At 52.7% G+C, this 26,665-nt stretch overlaps 2 protein-coding genes across 6 annotated transcripts in view; one reads left to right on the top strand and one right to left on the bottom strand.

Annotated features, from left to right (window-relative positions):
* MYO7B (myosin VIIB) overlaps positions 1–23,658 on the top strand; it is a 117,868-nt gene extending 94,210 nt beyond the window's left edge. For 4 of the 5 annotated variants that reach the window (XM_053667387.1, XM_053667385.1, XM_053667388.1 and 1 more), the window contains 22 exons: positions 2,456–2,582; positions 4,424–4,543; positions 5,611–5,784; positions 6,618–6,845; positions 8,017–8,184; positions 10,888–11,005; positions 11,093–11,219; positions 12,301–12,467; positions 13,502–13,683; positions 14,613–14,743; positions 15,071–15,228; positions 15,438–15,591; positions 16,019–16,174; positions 17,249–17,354; positions 18,106–18,219; positions 18,460–18,547; positions 19,132–19,238; positions 19,799–19,984; positions 20,298–20,414; positions 20,627–20,710; positions 20,879–20,998; positions 21,377–23,658. In XM_053667387.1, coding sequence (XP_053523362.1) covers positions 2,456–2,582; positions 4,424–4,543; positions 5,611–5,784; positions 6,618–6,845; positions 8,017–8,184; positions 10,888–11,005; positions 11,093–11,219; positions 12,301–12,467; positions 13,502–13,683; positions 14,613–14,743; positions 15,071–15,228; positions 15,438–15,591; positions 16,019–16,174; positions 17,249–17,354; positions 18,106–18,219; positions 18,460–18,547; positions 19,132–19,238; positions 19,799–19,984; positions 20,298–20,414; positions 20,627–20,710; positions 20,879–20,998; positions 21,377–21,478 — 3,034 coding nt within the window. In that variant the 3' untranslated portion in view covers positions 21,479–23,658. Of the gene's footprint in view, positions 1–2,455; positions 2,583–4,423; positions 4,544–5,610; positions 5,785–6,617; positions 6,846–8,016; positions 8,185–10,887; positions 11,006–11,092; positions 11,220–12,300; positions 12,468–13,501; positions 13,684–14,612; positions 14,744–15,070; positions 15,229–15,437; positions 15,592–16,018; positions 16,175–17,248; positions 17,355–18,105; positions 18,220–18,459; positions 18,548–19,131; positions 19,239–19,798; positions 19,985–20,297; positions 20,415–20,626; positions 20,711–20,878; positions 20,999–21,376 lie in introns of those variants that run through there. The other variant, XM_053667389.1, reaches the window with a different exon arrangement.
* A 2,060-nt stretch (positions 23,659–25,718) lies between these two features.
* Positions 25,719–26,665, bottom strand: part of LIMS2 (LIM zinc finger domain containing 2) — a 104,405-nt gene continuing 103,458 nt past the window's right edge. Inside the window, exon 4 of the mRNA XM_037125651.2 lies at positions 25,719–26,067. Coding sequence (XP_036981546.2) covers positions 26,043–26,067 — 25 coding nt within the window. The 3' untranslated portion in view covers positions 25,719–26,042. The remainder of the gene's footprint in view (positions 26,068–26,665) is intronic.

Below are 26,665 nucleotides of genomic sequence, written 5' to 3'. Positions count from 1 at the left end.
GGCAACTCTGGTTAGTTGGTTCTATTGGTACTCCTCAGTAGCCACCACACCCTCCAATATGACAGACATATAAAAGCTGTGTCCAAATGAGACACACTGTGGATTCATCAGATAACTCTATAGGCACTTTCACATAGTGCTGGTCTCCAGTTGGGGCTGATACTCAGTGATCCCTTGAGACTCCCTGCCAACTCTTTGCTGATGGAACACATCACAACCTTACTGCTGGGACCTACTGGAATGATGGGCTGCCTGTTTGTGTAAGATCTCATCAAGACACCTGAAACTCAGCTCCTTCAATGACATTCCCAGCTTCTGACTGTTCTTGCTTCATCCTGGCCATCAAGGGTAGCTTACAGTTCTCCAGAAGGAAGAAGACACCAGTCTTTCTGTTAGTGGAGGCCCCCCACTTATGTCTTTGGGGGACAGAAGTCAAACACTCTCAGTCAAACTGCTTTATTTCAGTACCTTGCAGTGAGACAATGGACTTCTGGGGCTCAGCACACCTCAAATGGGGAACAAGATGTGACTCACCTCTGACAGATAGCCTCCATCTGTATTGGCAATCTTCTGGGGGCCCCCTCATACCCTTCATCTGGAGCAAATGGAGATAGGCCCGAAATATCTCTACTCCTATGAAATCCTTTCCAAGAATAGCCTTTCAAATTTCTCATCTTTGCTTATGCAGGTGGGAGGTGGCATAGGAGTGAACTGGTTCTGCCACCTTTTAGTAGATCCTTGAGTATTATCATCTGTTTGTCTTTGGTTCTGGGGTCTTAGCCAAATTCCAAGTCAAAGCAAATGCTCCACCCACATCCATCCATACATTCAATAAATATTTATTAATTACCTGCTCAGGGGCAGTACCTAGACTAGGGATTCAGAGATGAAAATGACATGTCTCTTCCCTCAAGGAGGTCGCCCTTTACTTGGGGAGCATACAATAACTGCTTGTGCTAACATAAGATTCCAGTGGGAGTACCATGAAGAAGTAGTTGTAATGCCCTTTTGGGCCAGGAGGGACCTATGAGAAGCAGGAGTATTTCACCAGAGAGAATAGAGAGAGTGAGCAGGGTCAGAAAGTTTTAAAACAGCTCAAAGGTCTGGAATTCTAAGTGGTTTATCACAACTGGGAATTGAGTTTTAATTTAATCATAGGGGTAAGTAAGGGTAAGTGTTAAGTAAGAGAACACCATGACCATATTTGACTCCCAGAAAGTCCTCCCTGACAATGACATGAAGAGATGGAGCTTGGGGATGGGAGTCCAGAAGAGGGCTGCTACAGAGGTCCAGAGAGAGCTGATGGGAGATGGCCCAGGGAGCAAGAGTTAAGAGGAATGGACAGAGAAAACATCCAGGAGACCGATGGTAGAATGTGGTTGCTGCTGGAAGGAGTCTAAGATTGCTCCCAGATTTCCAATTGGATGAATGGTTGATGGTGGTCCCTGTAGAGACTTGAGAAAGGTATGGTGTAGATGAGTTTACTAGGCCATGAGAGTCCACGAGGCACATTTCTTTCCAACTCAGCATCAGGTTGGCAGCTTGAAATTGGCACTGACTGCAATATTCACACCATAGAAATGGGCAAATACAATGACTCTGGGCTTTTTCCCCCCAGAAGAGTTGGTTGTGAAATACCAGCTCACCACTGAGTGCCAGGGAAAAGATGCTGGCCTCCAGATGTGTGAGGTTGGAAGGCTAACTGGGGTACTTTCATAAAATGATAAAGGCTTGATAAAGTAAGAAAGGATCCAGAAGAGTCCCCTCTACAAGAGAAGACAGAGATAAAAATGTCGTGAACCTGTGGGAATGTTTTCTCTGTGCCTTCCTCTTAACTCTTGCTGGTCAAAAGGCAAGGAGTTGAAGGATTCTCCTAATGGAGTCTAGGAGACCCAACTTTTCTCGATAGAGTGGTGGTGGGGTAGCTGCATTCAGAGAAAATGGAAGGACTTCAAGGCAGAAGGAGAAGGTGTGAAACAACTGTAAAGTTGGAGAAAGGAGCAGATCAGGTCACACAAAGGTGTATGCTACTGAAGACAGGACTGTGGCTGGAGACCAGTGGGCACTCCCTGACTCTGTACCCCACAGCTGGAGGGCCAGGGTATTTGTGGGAAGAGTGGGCGAGGTAGGGAGCAAAATCCTGAAGGGACAAGATGAGTGACAAAGAGTACAAAGGCTAATACCTCGATGAGCTAAATAATGATAGATAATGGGAGTGGGGAAATAGAGCCCTGGGCAGACACTGGAGGTGGCACAGTTTCAGGAGGTGACAAGGTCCAGATCAGCCAGGGATACAGCAGGGAAGGTCAGCAAAGGCAATTGAAGGTGAGAAAGCTGGAGGCTGCCCCTTGGACATGACACCACCCAGGGGTGTAGAAGGAGCTGTGTAAGCAGTCACCTGTCCCTTCTCAGAGCTAGCCTACAGCCTGATCTCCTAGTGGTCCATGTCTTTCAGGGATGAGATTTACTGCCAGATCTGCAAGCAACTGTCGGAAAACTTCAAAATGACCAGTGTGGCCCGGGGCTGGATCCTGCTCAGCCTATGTTTAGGCTGCTTCCCACCCTCTGAGAGGTTCATGAAGGTGGGGAGGGCCCAGAGCAGTGGCTGGGGTTGGGAAAACAGGGTACATGGGAGTATGGGTTTGTCCTGAGCCATGGGGCAGGTCCAGAAATTCCAGTTTGGGGCCCAGTTCTTCTGCTTCTACTTGCCAGGATGAGCATCAGTGCCTATGCCTCTTTGGATCTCAGTTTTCCCTTCTGGAAAAGAGGACACTGGACCTGGTTTTTCTGGCCTCTATTCATGGACTGCAGTTCATTTGGTCTCAGGCACCAGGGTGGCTCCTCTGAGATGGTAGAGGAAATGTACCTTGAAAACACAAAGGTGTCCCAGGATTGAGCAGTGAGTGAGGATTGCCTGAAGCATCTCTCTGGTCGCTAGAACTAAAAATGAAGATAGAGTATTGACAGGTGCAGTGTTAAAGGCCCCAGGCTTCACTGCTTTAATATATCTTTTGGTTGTTATGATACAAGTAATATGTAGGAAATGCAGAAAATCTAAAAAGAAAATAAAAGTTTTCTCCACACCCAGAGGTAACTTCTGTTACTATTTTTGGCCTTTTGTGGTGCTATAGTATCATACTTGTAGTCACACAAAAAAACGATGTCACTTTCTCTCATGTGCCTTTGGGGACAGCAGGAAGCATTGTCAACCCCAGCCATCTGTACTGGGCACTAGGGCCACTCTTGACACCAGTCAATCATTCCAGGCTGCATCTTCTCACAAAAATCTCTCCATGATTGAACAGATTTGCAACACATTATATCAAACATTTTGAATGTCAACTCTCTTGTATCTTTCATTTGTCTCTACAAGTGTCTTTTTATGTGACAAATTTTTCTCAAATGCCATCTTTAATCTCATATGTATATATAGCTATCCTACAGAGTATTTAACTTGTGAATAGATATTTTGGTCCACCTTCCATTTGCTTATCACCATAAACACCACTGTGATTGAAAATGTATATATTTGACCCTGGCTAGCATGGCCCAGTAGATTGAGCACCAGCCTGCAAACCAAAGTGTCACTTGTTCAATTTTCAGTCAGGACACATGCCTGGGTTTTGAGCCAGGTCCCCGGAATGGGACACATGAGAGGCAGCCACATATTGATGTTTTCCTCTCCTTTCCCCTGTCTAGGAATAAATAAATAAATAAAATATTTATTTATTATAGTTATATATATATATATATATATATATAAAGATGAGTGACAAAGAGGACAAAGGCTAATACCTCGATGAGCTAAATAATGATAGATAATGGGAGTGGGGAAATAGAGCCCTGGGCAGACACTGGAGGTGGCACAGTTTCAGGAGGTGACAAGGTCCAGATCAGCCAGGGATACAGCAGGGAAGGTCAGCAAAGGCAATTGAAGGTGAGAAAGCTGGAGGCTGCCCTCCATGTGTGTGTGTGTGTATATATATATATATATATATATATATATATATACACACACACACATACGTATTTGCCTTTAGGATAGGTCTGAATTATTGGGTCAAGGGGTTGACACATTTTAATAAAACCATGTACTATTTAAAACATTGACAAATTTATCCTAAAAAATGTTCAATTTATAGTCCTCGTGTTATGTGAGACTGTGTTTTGCCAACACTATTATCATTTTAAAATTTTAAAAAATTGTTTCCAGTTTTATTGAGATATAATTGGTATCACATAAGTTTAAGGTATACAATGTAGTGATTTTATATAGGCATATATTGCAAAATGATCACACAGTAAGGTTAGTTGACACATCTATAACCTCACAGAGCTACAGTGAATATTATAATTTTTAGAACCCATCTGGGCAGTAAGTAGAAACTGGCCTCCTCCTCCCTTCCCCTTCCTCTCTCACCAGTATCTGCTGAACTTCATTGGTGAAGGGCCAGCCAATTATGGACCCTTCTGTGCTGAGCGCCTGAGACGTACCTATGCCAATGGGGTTCGCATGGAGCCCCCCACCTGGATGGAGCTGCAGGTAGGGGCTAGCTGGAGTGGGAGATGGTCAGGGTTGGGTGGTGCCAGCCCCCATGGCTCCTCCAGCACAGATTCTGGGGTGGCTTCTTTGTGTTTCCAGCAGGAAGTGTGTCCTTAGGTCTCTTCCACTTGCTTGGAGAGCCTTCTATGCCAGTGGTCTCTGTGAGTACCACCTGTGGCTCAGCTGCCCCAGGAGAAGCCTGGGCTTCAAAAGTGTTCTCCCCACTTGTAAATCCACATTCCTTCTGGACCCTACTAGCTAAAGGGGAAATACATACCTGATAAACTGATTAGCATTTAAGTGTGAATGACTGCTAATTCCTTAAAGTGTTACCTTTCCCTAGGATATTTGCATTTTATAAAGAAGGCAGTGGTCATTCCAAGGCTGTCATCCTTGGTGGCATTGCTGTGTATCACCTGTGATCCTCAGTTACCTCACAGTGTCCTCAGGAAGGGGTCATTCAGACACAGGAAAGATTAAGGAGGCCCCTCCTGCATCCTGCTGTACTCATGGTTCCTGGAAGGTCCTCACTCCCTGTGTCCCTTGGTGCCCCATACTGGGGTCACCTTTTGCTATACTTCTTCCCATTCTCACCCTGCCACCCAAGTCCACAGCGCCTCTCCTCTTCCTCTACCTGCTCGGCTCATGAGCCCTGGAGTCGCACATGAACTCGTAGCAGCTGTATGAGTGTGCTCACTCCCTATTATGCACAAAGGGAACTATAGCTCCCATGTGTCAGAAATGCTCAAGTCCAGGACTCAGCAATGTCTAAGAGTTATTCTGACCGTCTGTGAGTTTCAGTCACTCACCCTCCCAGAGCTCAGGGTTCTCATGTTGGAAGGGGGTCTTTGCCTGCATGTGGCACCCTGAAGACTGCTGAGGACCACCTAAAGAAGCACACACACTACAGCAGCCTTGCTTTTACTCCACCAGGTCCATCAGTGCAGCAGCCATATCTGATGGCCAAAACTTTAGGGAGAGAGGTAGAGAGTGGGCCAGCCTCTGGGGCAGGCAGCTGAGCCCAGGGATATCTGGAGCAGAGGGACTGAATCTTCATCTGTCCCCAGGCTGTCAAGTCCAAGAAACGCATCCCAATCCAGGTCATCTTGGTGACTGGAGAGAACCTAACTGTCATGGTGGACTCAGCCTCGACGTCTCGGGAAGTCTGTCTGCACATCGCCCGCAAGCAAGGCCTCGTTGATCACTTGGGCTTTTCCCTCCAGGTTGCTGTGTATGACAAGGTACTGGCCATGGGTCCCATCCATCCTCCACCTCCCCCACACTCCCAGCTCAGCTCCAACCATTGAACCACACCAATCTGGCCACTGTTCTCCTTTCCAGATGACAAACACAGACATACACACTTACATGCTCACTGACACACACTCACAGATACACCTATACACAGACGCGCACTATCAGACACACATACTTTCATATATATACACACACATACACATGCACACACACTTACATGCTCACTCATATACTTACATATCCACAGATATACACATACTCACACATGCATGCTCACAGACTCACAAAAATGCTTCATCACCAGATATTCTGTCCTCCTGCCCAGACACATTCTCAGCCCAGTGGCTAGCACTTGGCCCCAAAGTCATGTTGCACACCTTGCTTGGCCCCTGCCACATCAGAGCACCCCTCCCACACAGACATCCACCAGACACTCACACATCCTGCCCACCCCTTACACAGAGAGCTGCACACTCCCATGCAGTAGATGTAGGGGGGCCACGTGGTAAAGCTCCCCCTGACTCACATTCTCACCCAACATGATGCCCACAGTCTCAGCCTCACTCACACCAACCAGACAGTCTAGTGTACCACCCTAGTCATGGTGGCCATGGTGTCAGTTCCCACCTCCCTTGGGAGGGGCCAGTAAGGAGGAGTGTCAGAGTGATAGACTAGCCATACCCCTATGTGGAGAAACTCTCAGGCATCCAGAGGGACTCCTGTCCCCTAGGAGTCCCGAGTGGATTGCTGAGAGTAGACATCCCCATGAGGCCTGTACATAGCAACCCTAATTCTTATTGCCTCGCTCTGGCCTCAGTTCTGGTCCCTGGGCAGTGGGCGTGACCATGTGATGGATGCCATTGGCCAGTGTGAGCAGCTGGCCCGGGAGAGGGGTGAGAGTGAGCGCCATTCGCCCTGGCGCCTCTACTTCCGGAAGGAGTTCTTTACCCCGTGGCATGATTCCCGAGAGGATGCTGTCAGCACTGAGCTCATTTACCGCCAAGTTCTGCATGGAGTATGGTCCGGCGAGTACAGCTTTGAGAAGGTGAGGAGGTACCACAGCTGTCAGGGCCTGGGACTGACCCACCACAGCATTGCAGGGCAGGCCACAGGGGCCGTGGGGACAAGAACAGGGCAGGGCTAAGGGATGTGCAGGGGCAGAGGCAGAGGTATGGGGTCTGGGGATATATGCATGGAATACAGGTCCCTAGGCCCCACTGCTGGGCCTCCATGTCCTCTTCCCTTGGCCCACAGGTTTGCTCATGCTTCTAGGGCCCGTGTACAGGAATGGGCAGGAAAAGTCTCTCATCAGCTCCAGGCCTGCCTTGCCTCATTAATGGCAGCTGTATATGGGGCAGCAGGGCCTGGTATTAAGCATGTGGCCTTGAAGCCCTAGCACTAGTTGAAGTCCTGCCTGTGCCTCTTCCTTGCATTGTGACCTTGGATTCTTATATCACCTCTGAGCCTCAGGCCCTCAGCTAGAAAGTGCAGAGCCCTTTGTATGGTTGTAAGAATTGAGGGAGGGGAGAACATGTACCTAAGCCCTGGGAAAGTGGTGCACCTATTCAGCTGGTACAGATCTCCCTGTGCCTGAATCAGGAGGAAGATGTTCTCAGGACTGGAAGCCTGCCTAGAGTGGGACAGTGGGCAAAGAGAGGGGCTTAGAGTACAGGATCCCAGAGGGCAGGCAGCCACAGGATTTTGGTCTCCTAGGAGCACAGGGCAACTTTATACCTGTGGGATCCCTGGAGAGGGGATTCTATTCTGGGTACCTCATACAAGATCCCACTCAACTGAGTTCTTGCAGAAGTCCTTCAGGGTGGCCACTAGTCACCTTTGACAAGTGAGGACTGGGTAAGACAGGGTGAAGTCCTTGCTCACATTCACCCCACACAGCCAGTGATGTCAGGGTTCCACCTGGGCCTCCTCCACCTCTTCATGGCTTCCTGAGGGCTAGGAGAGGAGCACAGGGAACACCCCTTGTTAGGGCCCAGTCAATGGCATATGGTGAGTTCACCCACTGAGTTGGGGAAATGGCAAGTTCTGCCTGGAGAAGGCCTCAGGCCTGGTGGCTGTTCATGTTCCTGGTTCTTGCCCGAATGCTGGTCATCTCTGATATGCTGGGGTGAGCACTGGGGCATCATCAGAGGCTTCGCAGGGGAGGGAAGGCTCTCACTTTTCTTCCCTTACTTGTATGTCTGCCCTGGGCTGTGCAGGAGGAAGGGCTCGTGGAGCTGCTGGCCCAGCACTGCTACGTGCAGCTCGGTGCCTCATTTGGGAGAGAGGCAATCCAGGAGCTTCTGCCCAGCTGCATCCCCTCCAAACTGTATAGGACCAAGCCCCTGGAGCAGTGGACTAGCCTCGTCACTGCTGCCCATGCCAAGGTCAGCCTCCATGGAGCCCCAGCTCTTCTCTGGGGGGTGGGAGCCTAGAGAGGATGAGACCCTCCTTATGAGCCCCCCACCCACTGGGAACAGGAACTTTAACTTGACACATAGCATAGCTCTGTGTCTTCAGGTTTAACCAAGCTCCTTCCGTTCAACTCCCTATTATGGGCCCATCCATGCTCCCTCCTCCTTTCAAGTTGTCTTCTTGGGTCCATGCAGCTCATTCCATACTGGTCTCTACTGCAGTATCTGCCCAGGCCCTAGCCTTTTGCATAAGAGGGCATCCGGTGGCTGACCTGACCACACCCTTATCTCTGCACCACGCTGCCCTGTCCTGGCCCCTCTCTGGGCCTTGCATGCTCTGTTCAGGCCCTGAACAGCAGGGAGGGCTGCCTCTCTTTCCCTGTGCTTTATCATCCTGCACCATGAGAATATGGTTCCCCTTGGGGGCTCACAACCTCCTCCCCATGCCTCTACTCACCCCGCTGGCCCTCACACCAGTGCAGCTTTCTGCTGCTCCCTAACTTCTACCCCAAGAGGGGACAGCAAAGACATACCATCTAATTCACAATCCCCTGGCCTCTCTTCCCCTACCCACAAAGATAGGTCTTCCAAGACCCGGCCCTCTGTCAGAACCTTCCTCTTGTGCTGAGCTCTGCAGCAGGCATGAGGGAACACAGGCATCTCTGAGGCACCAGACATGGCTTGAAGCCACTGCTGCAGGAGAGCTAGCTGTATGGGGAATGACAGAGGATGAAACCCTTTAGTTAAAGGTTCCCCCAATTCCATCCTCCCTATGATGCTGTGGACCAAGAAAGGACAGGATAGGGAGTGGGAAAGAAGAACACAGCTCACTGTCTGCTCATCAGGGATTGATAGCCCAATGGCAGGGAGATTAGCCCCAGCTGAGTGGTTCCAGTAGGAAGGCCCAATCAGATTCAGAGGACCAAGTGATGCCATCTCCTTTCTGCTACTCAAAAGGTAACCTAAAGTGGACCGTGGACAAGGGTCCTGTGTGCCTGTGGTTTGGGAAATGCTATTGCTCTGTTCTGCTCTTAGGGATTCCCTGTGAAATGTTCATGCAATAGAAAATCTGACTATTTTATCCAACATTTCCCAAACATATTTGGCCATAGAAGCCTTGTTCCACAGACATTCACTTGCACTTGTACTCCTTGGGAACACTCCTGTGACAGGCATTTGGGTCAGCAGAGCCCCTCTTGAGCTTTTATGGTGTTCCCCAGCCTGGGAAGATGTGTTTGCAAGAGAGATGTGGACTTTGGGGGCGCATACAAGAAGGAGGGGAACCAGAGGCATACACGAACCTAAATGATCATGAGTAAGAAGTGGCCTTCCTTTCAGAAGGGGAAGTTGGGCTAAGGGTAAAGAAATAGATCTTCCCTCACCACTTTTTTCCAAAGTGGATGTAGTTTTAATGATTTATTTTCATTAAACACTTTAAGCACATACATCACCAAATAAATCAGAAAATATAGACAAACACAAAAAGTAAAATCATCATATATCATGTTTAATATTGTGATATATACCCTTCTAGACTTCTTTATTCACATGTACACAGATGAGATATGAATATGGCAGAAAGACATCTTTTTAAAAATAAAAAGATCATATTCTATGACAATTTTCAAATTGTTTCTTCCTTGGCCCCATAGTATGGGGCCATGTTTCCATGTCCCTACATACTGATTTTTATGTTAATTTGGATGAGTGCATAGTATATATTAATGAATTATAATTCACATTTTTTATTTCTATTTATGAATGTTAAGGTCATTTACCATTTTTGACTATTTAAAGAACAAGGTGAACCACTTTGTAGAAGTAACTTTTATACACTTGATTTATTCATCAGTATAAATTTCTTTGAAATGGATTTCAGAGTATATGAACATTCTAAAATATTTGATGTATGTGGCATATTGCCAAATCACTCTTCAGATATGATACATCAGTTTATATTTCCCAAGTCAGTATGTGACTATTACTCAACCACTTTTTAAAATAGAAACAAAAGAAATCTTTTATTAAACAAACAGTAAAAAGAAAGTTCAGTCAAACATACAGAACAGTGGAGATGGGGAGAGGAAAGGGTGAAGGAGGGGAAATAGGAAGAAAGAGGGAGGAAAGAAAGTGGAGATGGGGACTGGAGAGAAGAAGTTGAGATGGAGGCCTCTGAAAAATGCTTCCCAAATATGTGGAAGTAGAAAGAAACAAGGACACAGAGATACACACCAAGACAGGCCACATGTTCAGAACAAGATACGGACCCATGCGGCTGTGTTGGCAAAAGCCCTTCAGAGCACATAGACACGAGCCTGCAGACACACCCAAATGTGTGGCACAGCCTTCCATGCAGCAGTAGCCAGCAGCAACCAGGCCCTGCAGCTCATGGGCATCCCAACACTAAAGAAGAAAAGCTCCCTCCCTTCTCAGAATCATCCATGAAGGGACCTCCCCCAGGGCAGGTAAAATAGGGCTTCATCAGCCCCCTAGCCTTCCCATCCAGTCCTCACTAGACAATGGCTCCACTGTAGGGAGGGGCTTCAAAGAATGATCCTGCAAACAAGTTCCTAGGCACCAAGTGATTATTAGCTGGAGAGGGGAGGGGATGGAGTTACACCCCTGTTGAGAGATGCAAGAGGAGTGATGGTAGTGATACACTGTGTCCCTGAGCAGGCCCCATACACCCAGAAGCAGGCTACGCCACGGGATGTGCAGGAGCAAGTGGTGGATGCTGCCCGCCTGCAGTGGCCACTACTCTTCTCCAGACTCTTCGAAGTTACCACCTTCTCTGGTAATGGCAAATGATGGGGTGAGGGGCACAGGTGAGGACCCCTACCCAGGGCCAGCTTGTGCTTCACACTCTGTCTCCTTTGGCCAGGACCCCAACTGCCCAAAACTCAGTTGATCTTGGCTGTTAACTGGAAGGGGCTGTATTTCCTGGACCAGAAGGAGAAGATACTCCTAGAACTCTCTTTCCCAGAGGTCATGAGTCTGATCACCAACAGGTGGGTGCCCCCAAACAAGATGTTCAAATCTCCTTCTAAAGCTCAGTCCTTGGGGCTTCAGGAGAGATGGAGAGAGGGAGGCACATAGATCCTGGGAGTCCAGCTGGAGTACAGGGGTAAAGACTGATGTGTACAGTGTGGTGGCCATTGGACATTGGGCCCTACCCTTTTCTGTCACTGGCCACACTGCCCTGCCCATGAGGTACTGTGTCTATGAATTCTGCATTGCCCTCTCAGCCTCTCTTTACACCCACATCCTCCTGGAAGAGGCACACGATCTTGCAGCCTTTTGGGTATATATTCCTTATAAGCTTTTTCCTTCTCACTGGTCATACAGAAGGTACAGGCCATCTAGGGGAAGAATCAAGGGACAGAGCCTTGGTGCCTGGGTGTGTGAAAGGTCACATGGCCATGCTAGAGTGGCCTTGCAGGCCAGGCTGGGCCCAGCCACCTACCCTCGAGGTTCTCTATGGCTCTCATCTCCTGAGAATGCCTCTAAGCTCTTTGGGAAGGCTGGCCTGTGTCCAGAAGAGTCCCTTCATTTAAAGCCCCCAGGGTGGCATAACTATTATAATCATTACCACTGGGTGCAGGGCACACACTGGCCACCACTTCCTGAGGCTGACCATGCTAGGCACATTCCCATTTGCCATGAAGTCCTCACAGCATCATCCAGCTTGCACATGAACAAACTGAGGCATGCAGAGGCTCGGCAGCTCACCCAAGCTCACTAAACCTGGTGCCTCATCTTAGTTCCAACTCAGTTCTTTGTGGTGTCACTCTGGTAGCCCTGCACACTGGCCACCTCATTACCTACCCAGAGCTGACTCCACGTACTGTGGCTTTGTACCACTGACTGCCTCTGAGGCTCCATGGGCCCTGAGCTCTGGCTATCTTTTGTCCACCGCACACAGTGCTGCCTGGGGTCTGAGCCAACTCTAGCCCTGCTGGTGGCCCTGCACAAGTCATTGTGTCTCCTCATCTGTAACTCAGGAGGGTTGCCCTCAGTGAGGCTGTTGAGTGGTGGAAATGGGAAGGGCAGAGGAGGCCTTTGGTCATGTGGTGCTTTTTGTCCCTTCAGGGAGGCCCAGGGTGGGCAGAGGCTGTTGCTGTCCACACTACATGAAGAGGAGTATGAGTTTATGTCCCCCAGCAGTGTCGCCATTGCCGAGCTGGTAGCCATGTTTCTGGAGGGCTTGAAGGAGAGATCCGTGTTTGCTATGGCCCTGCAGGACCAGAAGGCCACAGGTGCCTAGCCGGGTGGGGTGTGAATGTGGTTGGTGAAAGTGGTTGGGATACTTCTCATCTTCATGTTGTAGCAGCCATGTGACAAGGAGCAGGGCTCAGGGACTTCAGCAGGGAGATGGAGAAAGGACCATAAAACACTGAAGGGGCAGCTTTGGGCAAAACCTTCCCTTCCACAAAATGAGGGGTTAAAGAAGGTGATCTCCAACCCTCCAAGGCCACCCTAGCTGAGGACCGTACCAAGGGAAGTGTGGGAAGAGACTAGCCTCTCCGCCTTCAGAGAACAGCCTGCCATGGGCCTGTAGTTTGAGCACCACCGCCACAGCCATCCTTTTACAAACAGAACCAGAAGGTCAGAAAAGGGAAGCAGCTTGTCCAGGATCACACAGATCAGGGGAAGATGTATTTGAGCTCTACATCTAATTCTCGACCCCTGTAGGAGCTGAGCACTTGTGGAAAATTGGTGGGGCTATTACTGCCCCTTACTGAGGAGGGCTTGGGAAGGGAGTGAGAAGGCTCACTGGGATGTGGAAGGAGGAGCTGTGCTCAAGGCCTCCCAGCAGTAAAAACCATCAGTTCTGAAACATTGCTGCCACCCAGTCTAGCCCCACCACTGCCCCACAGAGAAAGGGACTGTTATCTTACTTTACAGATGAGAGTAACATGACACCTAGGCTGGCTTGGTGACTGCCAGCCTGGGCATTTCTTCCCTGTTGGCACACCTCTTGCCTCACAGGCCACAGCTCCTGGTCGGGTCTCTGAGCAGGTCTCTGAGCAGGTCTCCCAAGGTAGGGCCATGGTCAGAGCTCCCTAGCCCCTGCGCACTGGGTTCTGGGCCTGTCCCAGCCCTTGAGAGCCCAAGCTCTGCGAATCCTGCCACCACTCCCATCAGAATGGCCCAGGCCCTCAGTTCTATGTTTCAGCCTCCTCATCTCTCAATAAAGACAACCCATAAACTTCCAGCATACCACGGCCTTTGCAGACCCATTGGTAAATTGTGGCTTTTCTACCCTTGTGTGTGTAATCTGGATTTGCAGATGACGCCACCCTCCTGCCCTTTAAAAAGGGGGACTTGCTGATCCTGACCAAGAAGCAGGGATTGTTGGCCTCTGAGAACTGGATCTTGGGCCAGAACCACAGGACAGGCAAGACGGGGCTGATGCTTACCACCCGCCTTTATACCATCCCTACAGTCACCAAGCCCTCTGCACAGCTGCTGGTAAACCATCTTCACTCAGGGCATCATGAGCACATGGGAAATGGCCAGGATGCCCATCTGGGGGTCCTAGCTCAAGGGCCTGTATACTACCTCACTGAGGGTCATGAGGGCCACCTGGGCATCAGGCCAGTTCTGCCAACTCCATTGTTCCTCTGGAGTGACCAGGAAGCTGGCAGTGTTCATGCCATGTCCAGCACAGTGCTTGACAGTTCATGGGAAGCTCAGTAAGAGGGCATCCATTCTATCTCTCCTACCATGGGTGTGTCCTAGGAACAAACCCATGCCCTCCCCAGCCCCAGCCTCATTAAAACCCTAACTCAAGGGGGATCAAGTCTCCCCATCTTTTGGAACCAGTCCACTCCAGCCCCTGAAACCAGCCTTACTGGGAAGCAGGACAGGTAGACATTCCAACATGCATATATTGAGTGCCAACTGTCTATCCTATGTCTGCAATACAGAATTGACCACAACAGTGACTCTGCCCTCAAGGAGCACTGGGGCAAGTGATCAACTGATAGCAAGTATACTGTGCCATCAACAAACAGCACTGGTTGTTATGAAAGCAAATAATAGGGTGAAGTTCAACCTGTCTGTCAGGCAGCACTGAGGTAGTAACATATGTGTGAAGCCTAAAGGAGGTATAAGCCAGGCAGCAGGGCCAGGTGGCATATGTCCCTGAAGAGAGGCACTGTGGGGAAAGGGAGCCTAGGAAGTCTGAGAAGCCCTCCTAAGAGAAAGGAATCTGGCTCAGGGAGGTTGAGTCGCTGGTCCTGGGTCACATTAGATGATATAGGAGGAGTAGGCTCAGGCCTGTTCAGGTCTGTGGCCCTTCCCCTCCTAAATCACTGAGACAACTAGGTCAGGAGGAACCTATGGGGAGGGCCTTGTGGACAGTGGCTCCTGGCACCCACAGGCATGTGCTCCCACAGAGCTTGCTGGCCATGTCACCAGAGAAGCGGAAGCTGGCAGCTCAGGAGGGGCAACCAGCAGAACCACTGCCTGAGGAGCAGGCCAAGGAGAAGCTGCACACCCTGGAGACATTCTCCTATGAGTATTTTAGGTGCTCACCGCCCCTCCCCCCCTCCAACACACACCACCCGGCCTAGCCCCAGTCAGCCCTTCTGTACTCTCTGAGAGCTTTGGGGAAGCCACAGAGGCAGGTGTGGTGTCCACCTGGGGAGAAGGTGACCCTATAAACCTCCCACAACCACCCTGGAGGTCGGAGGGGGTGACCTGTGTCTCAGCTGAGTACTGTGGATGCAGATGGCACCTCCACAAGGACCCACACTGGGGTCTGGGTCTCCCACCTGACCGTGCCAAAGAGGAGGCAGATGGGGAGGGAACCCCTCCCAGAGATGACCCTCACACCAGCCTCTATCTTTGACAGAGCCCTGGAGAAGGAGACAGTCAGCAGAGCCATGTACCCGCTGACCAGGTCCCGGGGCCACCTGTGGGCTCACTCCCCTGAGCCACTGCGGCAGCCTCTGCTCAAGCGTGTCTATGCCAACACCGAACTGTGGGATGTCACTTGTCAGATCTTCATTGATATCCTTCCCCAGCCAGCCTGCCCCAGCTCCATGCTATCTCCATGGGCATGGACCCCACCATCACCCCAAGAGGGGCCAGGTCTCACAGAACATGAGGCAGGGGCAATGTGCAGCTCACAGGACTATTCAGGAGGTGTCATGTGGGGTGGGGCTCAGGATCAGAGTTGACAGACAACCATGCCAGCTTATTCTCCTTGATAGCCATACCCATTCTCAGGTACATGGGTGATTACCCCTCTCGGCAGGCCTGGACCTCCATGGAGCTCACGGACCAGATCTTCTCGTGGGCCCTGCAGGACACAGTTCTACAGGATGAAGTCTACTGCCAGATCCTGAAGCAGCTGACACACAATACCAAGAGGTCTGCTGGGGATGGGGTGGAAATGGCTCCCAGAGTCTGTGCCCACTGTTCGGACAGGAAGGTGGCAGCTCCTGGAAGCCACACAGTCTGCCCAGGCACTTGCAGTAGCTGAGGGATGGGCTGGAACCCTGGTATGTACTGCTGACTTCTTGGAGTGATCAGAGCAGGGAGAGCAATGTACCTGCTTTGGGCTGTGCCTGCTGCCACCCTTGGCCTCTCTAAACTTCAGCATGATCCTCCACAAAGTGGACACAGTAGCACCCCTCCCCAGCTAATGGGTATGAAAGCCTTCTTGGCCTTGAGCAGCTGGGTCATGGTCCTCCTTGCCCATGGCCGAGCATGCCTCACGTCCATCTCCCCACAGTGCCTAGCTCACCTGGCCTCTGGGAGGGGTTCTTCCTGGACTGATAGACTCTGTCACTTCCAGGTATAGCGAAGAGCGGGGCTGGCAACTGCTGTGGCTCTGCACTGGTCTCTTCCCGCCTGGCAAGGCGCTAATGCCCCATGTCCAGAAATTCATAGACACAAGGAGGAAGAATCTGCTGGCCCCCGACTGCAGCCGCCGTATCCAGAGGGTGCTGAGGTGAACCTGGCAGCTCTCATGACTGCCACCTGGACATGCTGAGAGAGCCAGCCAGGCCCTTCAGGAGTTTGTGGCCCAGTGCAGCCAGATTCTGCATCCTCTGCAGAAGCTGGTGTCAGTTTGGGGAGCCAGGACCAAGTCCCTAGCCACTGGGGAGGAAGATGGAGAATGAGGCTCAAGAGGGTCTCAGTGGGGTCTGGGTGGTCATGGAGGCTTCTAGTAGGTTCAGAACCTTGTGACTCAAAATTCTGAGGAGGCAGGAAAAGCCTGCACACACATGGGGAGGGGACCTGGCTGGCCAGGACTTCCAACACACCAGGTGGGGTGTTTTCTTGTTCTTATGAAGAATGAACATAGGGCAGGAGGGTCAGGGACTCCTACGGGTCCTCTCTGAGGGAACCCACCTCACCCTCCACAACGAGGGCTGCCACCACAAGCTTCCCCCACCTCCGCACCCCCTAGCACAGCTGCCTAACCAGGACCCACAGGGAACTGCCTGGAGGTCATAAGGTGACTTGGATACCCCAAGCCACCCATCCTCCCCTCCTAAGTCAGAGGCCCACCCCTTCCAATCCATGTGCTGTCTTCCAACCCAGCCCTCTTAGAGCCTGGAAGTTTTTCCTCAGCTCTCAGATCTCAGTCCCACTGCCTGTTCCCTTAGCATGGACTTCTGGGGCTATAAGGGAGAGTAGACTGACCATGTATGTGGTGGCTATAGCAGTGAGTGGCAGCCCTGATTATAGAAGGGGAGGTGGATACCCTCAGAGAGGCCCTGCAGGAGTCCCTGGCCCTCCTGCCCCATGGCCATTCTTTATGAGAACAAGAAAACACCCCACCTGGTGTGTTGGAAGTCCTGGTCAGCTGGGTCCCCTCCCCATGTGTGTGCAGGCTTTTCCTGCCTCCTCAGAACTTTGAGTCACAAGGGAAGTGAGTCTGGGGTGGCCTCTGCCGCGTACTCTGGGCCACACCCTGAGCACTCCAGGCAGGGGCAGCCCCCTTGGAACCACCCCTCAGTAGTAGTGGCTGGGGCTGGCCAGCAGGGTGGCATGTGCAGTGTGCACTGTTCTACTCTAGGGCGGGGCCCCGGAAGAAGCCCCCTCACCAAGTGGAGGTGGAGGCCATAGAGCAGAACATCTCCCGCATCTGCCACAAGATCTACTTCCCCAATGACACCAGCCAGGTGAATCCCACCCCACCCCTCGTGGGAAACCCTGAGGAACTCTCTTCCCATGCCCCATCACTGGTGTGCTACAATAGTGAACCGAGTGCTGTGCGCCTTCATGTACTTCAGGCCAGTGCAGAGAGGGGCAGTGCCCTCACCCCCCAGGGTGGCTACTAATACAGTTCAAAGTCAGGACTGTCCCAAAGGTATAGAGGAACATTCTAGGCTGGGGAAGAAGACAGAGAAGGCCAGAAGGGTGAGCAACAAGTCTAAGTCCCAGGGCATGGGACCGTTCAGACTTCTGACCAGAACACAGGGAGCAGGTGCTGCTATTGGGTGTGCTTGAGGAAAGAGCTCAGGTTGGGAGCTGGGAACCATAGATGGGGCAGATGGGAGACGGAAAACCATCCAGTCCCAGCTGTGATAAAGAGGCCCTTAGCCAAGTGACAGCAGCAAAGTGAGGAGGAGAGGAGGCCGAGAAACAATGCGCCTTTACAGTCTAAATACTGCTGAAGTACCCAGGTGAAAAGTTACCACAGTCTGGCTGCAGGGCTCTCAAAGCAAATTCAAATGCTCAGCATCTCAGACCCCCAAGATAGTAAACTTTATAACTAAACAACATAACATATGGCCAGTTTTCCAGAAGGAAGTCTTGCCCTTCTCAGGCCAGGTGTGTCCAGCCAAACAGGAAGGTGCAGCAGTGTCAGGGCTTGAGGGCTAGTCTGAGCTGAACTTGTTCTGAAATGGTCCTATGCCACCCCTCTGCCAGATGCTGGAAGTGGATGCCCAGACCCGGGTGCGGGACATGTGTGAAAGCATCTCCACCAGACTGCAGCTGGCCTCCTGGGAAGGCTGTAGCCTCTTTATCAAGATTGCAGACAAGGTACAGCTGGCAGGCGGGTCAGATGCCAGAGAAGCAAGTGGGCAGGGTGTGTGGAAGTCCCCACTGGGCTGAGGGGCTGAAAGGACAAAGGTGAGTGGGCTCATGAAGTCCACAGGTCCCTGAGTGAGCAAGGCCCAGTGTGGCACCTAGCTTGCCAGGCCCTGGCATCCCCAGGAATGCACTCCCAGGAAGCCCTTCCGCCTGTCCACCCTGCTTTGCTTCTTTCCCTATCCAACCCAGGTCATCAGCCAAAAGGAGGGAGACTTCTTCTTTGACTCCTTGTGGCAACTGTCTGACTGGGTGAAGAAGAGCAAGCCTCAGAAAGAAGGTGGGGAGTGTCTATGGGACAGGGTCAGGATTCACCTGCGATGGAGGGGCAGGGGTGGGGACTGTCTGACTCCTTGGGTCAGAGCACAAGACTCCCCTAGCCTTTCCTGCATGGCCCTTGCCCATTCAGTCATTCCACTTTATACCACCCCTCCCCCCACCGTGTCATGGGTATGGCCAGGCCTGGGACCAGCTGTGGGGGCCCTGTCCTGGAGCTCTCCCAGCTCAGACAGGGACAAGATATCAGGAAAGATGTAGAGCAGATAAAGGATGCACAGGGCCGTGGGGATGGACAGGGGCCTGACAGGGAGGTCCAGGAACGTCCCTGGAGAAGGTGGCTTCCATACTAGTCTTGAAGGATGAGGAGGAATTGGGGCCAGTGAGGAAGAAATGTGGGCAGGGGAGGCAGCAGGCGCAAACATAGCAGCATTGTGAATGTGTCAGGAGGACGTGCTGTAGGCAGGGTGCAGCAGGGCCCTGGGCCAGGGGAGGTGGGGTGTGGCCACTGAGCCTGGCAGGCTGGAGGTGGTCCTGGTGAAAGCTGGGCCCCAGGGCAGGCTGGTGCTTACTGATGTCCCTGCCCAGGGGCCCCTGTGACGCTCCCCTACCAGGTGTACTTCATGCGAAAATTGTGGCTCAATGTGGCCCCAGGGAAGGACATGCGTGCTGACACCATACTCCATTACCACCAGGTACCTAGAAAGGTTTTCTCCAGTCAGGGTTTGGGTCCACCCTCACTCCATCCCATACCTACTCTGAGATGTGGAGGCAGAAGGCCTATGAGGGCTTCATTGCCCCAGGGGCCCTGAAGTCTACTGGGTTGTGGGGGAAGGTCCAGGAACATCCAGAAAGCTCACCCCACATAGTTACCAGACCTACCCCCTGAAGTTTCTGGAGCCAGGAGCAGAGGGAAAGTAACATTTGGCAACAGTGACTGTGCCAGCACCTGCAGCCTGACCACCAGGGAGGGGTGGGGAAAGGGGACCTCCCCCCACCCCACAGTCAGAGGAGCACTAGCCTTTGTCCTGAAGGGTCAACTACACAGGGGTCGAGTGGGCCACTGTGTTCACAGCAAGATGTTAAGGGTCTCTGTCCCAACTCATGGGGGTCATTGCCATTACAGGAGACCCTGTCCTAAGGGCCTTAGCTTCTTGCTGGCTCTGTCTCCTAGGTCAGAGTGGACTAACACCCCTGCTACCTGCCACATGAGTTGGGGGCCAGCAGCCTAACACCCAGTGTATCCATCACCCAGGAGCTGCCCAAGTACCTGCGTGGGTTCCACAAGTGTTCCCAGGAGGATGCCATCCAGCTGGCAGGCCTCATCTACAAGGCCCAGTTTGACAACGACAAGTCCCAGCTAGCTAACATCCCCAAGATCCTGAGGGAACTTGTGCCGGAGAATCTTATACGCCTGATGTCCTTGGAGGAATGGAAAAAGGTCCCTCATGGGAGCTGGGGAGGGACCTTCAGGTTACTGCCCCTCCCAGGGACCCTGCCTTGGCAGGATGAGCATATTTCTGGGTATGGAGGATGGTCTGGGCCTAAGTATATCACATCTTCCCCACATTGACCATAGTACTTCACAGACACATTCTGGGCGGAGGACACACCTGGCTCTCAGTGCACCTCCCGCCCACCCCTGAGCTAGTCTCAGGTACACAGGCTCTGGGCTAAGGCCTCTAGGCTCCGTGTAAAGGGCCTGGAGAGGCAGTGACCCCCACCAGGCCTTCATTAACCCTAATCTCCCACAGAGCATCCTTCTGGCCTATGACAAGCATAGGGACAAGGCAGTGGAAGAGGCCAAAGTGGCCTTCTTAAAGCGGATATGCCGGTGGCCCACCTTTGGGTCGGCCTTCTTCGAGGTGAAGGTAGGTCTCACCCCATGCACACCTGTGCTTGCCTAAGAAGGTTCTACCCCAGCTCTGGCCCCAATAGCCTGAGCTCCCCCAAACATACATCTTGGAGCAAATCTGGTCACTGGGTTTGAGAGGGGTATGTGGGCACATGTGTATGTGCATGTGCCTCAGGGAAGGCAACCTAGCCTGCCGGGATGGGCTGTGAGCACCACAATCCTTCCCAGCAAACCTCGGAGCCCTCCTACCCAGACATCATCCTCATTGCCATCAACCGGCATGGAGTTCTGCTCATCCACCCCAAGACCAAGGTAACAGCAGGGCTCCACAGGACTGGGGAGGCTGCCAGGGTCTCAAGACCCCCCACAGAGGCGGGGCTGTGGTCACCTGCCCTTCTGCCCCTTCCTCGTGGCCCCAGGGGCCCAGGTAGGCCCCAGGGCAGCAGCTCAGACTCAGACCCTGAGCCACTGTGCCCTCAGGAGCTGCTCACCACCCACCCATTCACCAAGATCTCCAGCTGGAGCAGCGGCAGCACCTACTTCCACATGGTGCTGGGAAGCCTGGGCCGGGGCAGCCGCCTGCTGTGTGAGACCTCTCTGGTGAGTCCCCTATCCCAGCTCAAACACACACTGGGGACTGGGGCACTGAGGCACTGGGGACAGACTTCCTCCACCCTCATGCCCTGCTTCCACCAGGCCAGTTACTAACTATGGAGTCAAGGTCACCTGTGGATGATGCCAGGTTGGGAGGCCTGAAAGGAGGTGAAGGATAGGTGTCACCCAGGGGCATCGTGGCAAGACCTGGCAAGAGGGCCCTGTGGTTCTGGACTGCTCTTCTTGTAGCAGAAGACCTATTTCCATTATCACCTCCCTGCCCAGTGTGCCTCCCTGAGGCAAAAGTTGAGTACTGCCAGGCTCTGGTAAGGACCAGCCCCAGCTGTACCCAACAGCCCCAAACCTCACCCTTCCCTTGTCCAGGGCTACAAGATGGATGACCTGCTGACCTCGTATGTGCAACAGCTCCTGAGCACTGTGAACAAGCAGCGAGCTACCCAGGACCCAGCCCTGGCTGACCCTTAGCAGTGGTGGTACACTTGCCCATGCAATCAACCCTCCCAATTTGGGGTCCTTTTGGTTTCTGCTGGTAGCCTTTCATGCCGCCCCCTCTCCAGAATACTCCATAACCCTCATGGCTCCAGGCAGGACTCCTCCCCTACATGGGGCAGAGATGGCAGGCCTACTGGTCCAGTTGGTAGATTGCTGAGACAACCACCCAAGAATGTTCAATAAAAATTCTGGGAACAGGAGGAATGTGTCAGTGAAAAGAAAGGATAAGGGTGCAGGTGAGCAGGAGGCCTGGGAGGCACTGGCCAACAAACGGTTTCTTCCAGGAAAAGCACTGTGACTTCTCCAGAGACACACAAATGACAACTTTGCTCCCAGAGAATGACTTCGTTGGTTTCTCCCTCCTTTTTCTCCTCCCTTCCTCCCTCCTTTCTTCCCATTTCTTGGACTAGGTTGAAAAGACCCTCACTGCACACCTTTCTCCTTCCCCTGCATGGCAATAAAATGGGACACAGCATTGCTGCCAGCCAGGTAGAGAGGCAGAGGCTCCTGGCTTCATGCAGGAGACAGATCTGGATGCACAGGCTTAAAGGACTGGATGAACCTCCTGTGCTGACGGCCTTGTCAGAGCCTGTCCCCCAGCACACTCCACCTACTTGGTCATCCTTCAACCAGCCAGCCTGGACTGCAGGTTTCTGGCTGGCCTTTTTCTTCAAGCCCTGATGGAAGCCTGGCCCTGGAAACAGGGATTGGATCCCACCTGCCCCGTCTGGTGTCTGTTGAAGTTCAAGGGGGCCACTGCCCCACCTCCTGACCCCATCACCACAGACAACGCAAACAAAATGGTTGTGTACACAAGCCTTTATTTAATGTGTAAGTGTGAGTCACACCAAGTCCTGTGCTGGCCATGGCGGAAGTGTCCTCCCTGGAGGGTAGGAATAAGCCACCCGCCTGGCTTCTGAACTCCAGCTTTACCCAGAGGTTTAATGTGTGCCTGATTTGTGGGGATGAAGGAACTGCAGTGACCACAGAGGAGCTTGGAAAAGCCACAGTGACCCAAACCTGGGATGGAGTAGCCAAGGCCAGATTTTAGGAAGGGAGCCTCCTGAGTGAGGGAGGAGTAGGGTCCTTGTCCATCCTGTTGATTCATGTGATGAGTTGGCAGGGCTTGCTGGCCCAGTTCAGGCACAAGAATCCTACTTGGTTGAGTGGATGGCTGAAGGATGGAAGGGTGGTTCACCAGAGTTCCTCTTCTCTGTGGCCTTGGTCCTGGGGCTAGAGCAGCTACCTGCTGTATGGGACCACATAGGTACACAGTGGGGCCAGTCTGGGCAGAGGCTGGCCAAGTGCCCACAAAAGAGTGTAAGCTGTCAGGCCCCCTGTAGGAATGGAACAAGTCTGCTAGGTTGGGCTAAGAGAAGTGGCCCCCATCCAGGGCTAGGTGACTCCAGGTCCCAATTTGCTTGTGTCCCTTGAGGATGTCAGGCTAAAGCTTGTAGACACAGGCCTTTCATAAGCTCAACACATCCAGGCCCCCACCTCTATCCTGTGCCTGCAAAGAAGGAGGGAGAGGAGCCCATAACAAGGGAGAGAAGAGTCCCAGGGAGAGGGCAAGAAAAGGGAGCAAAGGAAAGAGGAGGGAATGTTGACTAGAGAGAAGGGAAGATCCATGAAGGGAGATAAGATGAGCAATGGAGGTGGTAAACAGAAGGGCTCAGCAGGAGCAGGAAACCCAGCAAGAAGGGGAGAAGTGAGGGCAAGTGGAGGCTCCTCAGGTAAAGGGGAGGCCCACAGACTTGGGGTAGGCCTTGAGGGCAGCCAGCTCTGCCAGCTTCTTCAGCCACTGTCCAGTGGGAAGTTCTTGTAGTGTCTTTTATGCACGGGCTTCATGTCAAACTCTATAAACTTATTCCTGGGGAGGAAGTGCAGCAGTCAAGAGAGCCCCATTGCCCTATCGGCTCTGAGCCAGGTCTTCCTCAGCCCACAGAGCCAAAGCCTGAGAAGCTGCTTTCCCTCTTCCCCTAGCCCACAGCCTCCCCACCAGCCTGCCACAGCCAGTAGGCCAGACCCCATGGTGAGCTTCTCACCAAAGGTCCCGGTGGACAGGGAGATGGGCCTCCAGGCCTCCCTTCCCTCCTAAAGGTTTCTCTCAGATTCTGACACTTCAGAACCCACCATGTTCCCAGTTTTCCTCAGAAACCTGCTCCACCTCACCTCACAGCACCTTTCTTGGCTTCCTGGATGAGGCAGCAGTCTGATTCTTTTGCCTTTGACTTTGCTGTTCCTTGGGCTGCAAAGCCCTTCCCTCCCCAGAGCGCAATGTCCTTGTGAATGTGTGGTATTCCTCCTGCCACCATGCCCTGGGGGTCTCTGGACCTCCTTCCATGGGGCTGGAGCTGCCCCTTGCTTCCACTGCACCCCCCAGGGCCTGACAACAGAAAGTGACCAGGAAGGCCTGATGAAAGGCAGAGCCCATAAAAAGCCCACTCGGTCTGGAGCCCCTTGATATGCTCCATGGAGAAGGAAAATGGTGTGCAGTTCCCCCTGGAAGGCTGGCAAGAGTTACTTCAGGTTGAACTTATTATCGCAGGTGTGGCAAGAGAAGCAGTTCCCACACCAGGCCTTGTTGAGGGCTGAAACCACTGTGAGGGCAGATGGGACTCTGGCTTGGCAGGCCTCTACCACAGGCCCAGCTGTGCAAAGTGAGGGCCAGCTAGGTCCACAGCTGCAGGACCCACAGCCCAGAGGGATAGTGAAGGGGGACAGGGGGAGGAGGGGACACAAGAACAGAAGTGCCTTACAATCACCCTCAATCACATGGTGGCAGCTGTAGCAGATGTTCCCAAAGAGCTGTGGACCAAGAAGATACCAAACATACAGGCAGCAGTGTCCCAGCCCCAGACCAAAGGTATGGCTTAGCCCCTGCTTTGCCCCTCTGCCCAAAGCCCTCAGTATCTATCTAGGCCACCTGGCCGTCCTTCTAGGATACAGCCTCAGGCCTGAGGTGAGGGTACCCATGGCACATCAGAATCAACCCCTCAGAAGGACAACAGGTTGAGGCATTGCTCCTCAAAATGCCCCTTTGTTCCTGAAGGGTATGGACCAGGGCAGTAACCCCTGTCTCCTATACCAGAACAGCTGGGTAGCCTTGCCAGACATAGCAGGAGGAAGGAGGCTGATGGCACATGTCAGCCCCATGAACCCAGGACTTTACACAGTTAACTTGTTCAGTCCCCACAAGAGACCTGGGCCATAGGAGAACATTTGTCAAATGAGGACACTAAGGCAGGGAGGGCTGCCCAGGACACTGCACTGGGAGCATCAGCACCACAGCAGACTACTAGGCAGGCTGCCCACAGAATCTCCTGCTCTGACCTCCTGTTTTTCTCACAGCAGCCTCTCCAGCCTACCTCCCTGCAGGCTGTCCAAAATCCCTCAGCCCCCAACAAGGGCAGGCAGCCTCCTTTCCAAATCTGCCCTGTTGCAGGCCCTGCCAACCCACCTTCTGCCCCAGGCCTCACCTGGCTGTAGTGGGTCTCACAGTAAGCCAGGCCCTCCTTCCCACAGTGCCGATGCCCTAGGAATGGCTTCTCACACTTGGCACAAACAAAGTGCTAAGCACAGAAGGGGCAATGCAGGGCAGGTCAGGGCTAGAGCAGTGACCCCAATGCCCAGTGAGTGATCCTGCACATCACTGTCCTCTCTGGGCCTGTTGCATCACTAGCAACCTTGACCCAAGTTGTCAGGTGCTAGTGAAGTGTTCTGGGCCCTCCCAGTTGGGGCTGTTCTGTTATTTGCATGGTACCTTCTTGGAAGGCTGTGTGTGTCTGCCTTCCAGGGACACTCCCCTACAAGCCCTGGAGTCACACGTGGGCATTTCCCTACAAGCCCCAGAGTCACTGAGCAGCATCTTTCCATTCAGCAAGGATTCAGCCACCCACAGAGGGCTGGGAGCCAGGCCTGCAACAAGAATTTCCCAAAGGTGCTACCCAAGGCAGATCTGGGACCTGGAGCTAGCCAGGGTATTAAGGATCGAAATCCTCCTTTCCAAGTAATGTCCATAATACTATTAGAGCCCGCAGTGCACGGGAGCGCTCCATGTAACTCAGGCCACCTGAAGAACTCACCAACAGGTATACCTAGCTTCTGTGTGTACATGGGACTATAGACACAGCCAGTTCTGTCAACCACAATCCTACAATCCCTATGGCTTTCTCATGACTTTGGAATCCTAGAAAGCCAGCAGGGGAAGAAGGAAGGTGGTCTCCTGGTTCACACAGATGAGCTGGTGCTAGGTCAGGGGTGAGGAGGGAAAGCACCCAAGAGAAAGGTGCCTCCTGGGAGCCAGCCACCCAGCCTGGGGCTGGGAGTGTGGAGGGGCTGCCTAGCCAGATTCCCGCTGTGGCCGAGAGCCAGGGCACCCCCACCTCCTGTCTGGGCCAGACTCGCCTACCTCCACATGCCACTGTTTGCCCAATGCATTGATCACCCAACCCTCAATGGGCCGACGGCAGGCACCACAGATGGGCATACCCGTCTGGTCATGGCACGGCAGGCAGTACAGCTCCCCCTTCAGCTCTCAGGCTTCAGCAGTCAGCTCCTTCCTAAAAGACAATGCAGAGCCCCCAGATGACGTCCCTGTGATTCTTCAGGGCTCACACTGGCAGGGGCTCAGTGCAGCCCTTCCAGCCTCAGGGAGCAGCTTCCTGAGAGGCTCTACTCTGTCCCAGCAGAGCACCCTGGGCAAACGGCTCTTTGATCTCTTTGGGGATTTCCGCTGCCTCAGGCCCCAGGGCACAGAATTCCAGCATAGTACTTGCAGAAGGCAGCCCATGAAAGTACTGTCCTCTGAGAAGCTTATCTGTTCTCTAGGCCCTACCACACCAAATGGGCCTGGGACAGCCATGAAGGGATGGCTCTGCAGTTTCTCTTTCCTTCACTCTCCAAGACCAGCAGCAGCCCCTACTCCTCACTCTTGTTCTCCATGCCTTTGATTCCTTCCTGTCAGCTTCTTCCAGGGGCCCAGCCCTCGCTCACCCCTGAGTCACAAACCTGGATTATGCACATCCTCCCTAAACAGAGCCCTGGAGAAAGGGGTTTCCTGCAGCGGTGCCTTTCAGGCCCATCCACTTCCTCCCAGCGCCCCATTCTCCTGCTCCATCGCTGCCCCGGGAGGAACTCCCACCCTACTCTCCACCAGTT

The sequence above is a fragment of the Artibeus jamaicensis genome, unplaced genomic scaffold (assembly GCF_021234435.1).
Source record: "Artibeus jamaicensis isolate MK-2021 breed Jamaican fruit bat unplaced genomic scaffold, CSHL_Jam_final contig_469, whole genome shotgun sequence".
NCBI lineage: Eukaryota > Metazoa > Chordata > Mammalia > Chiroptera > Phyllostomidae > Artibeus > Artibeus jamaicensis.
This window is presented reverse-complemented; position numbering and strand designations above follow the sequence as displayed.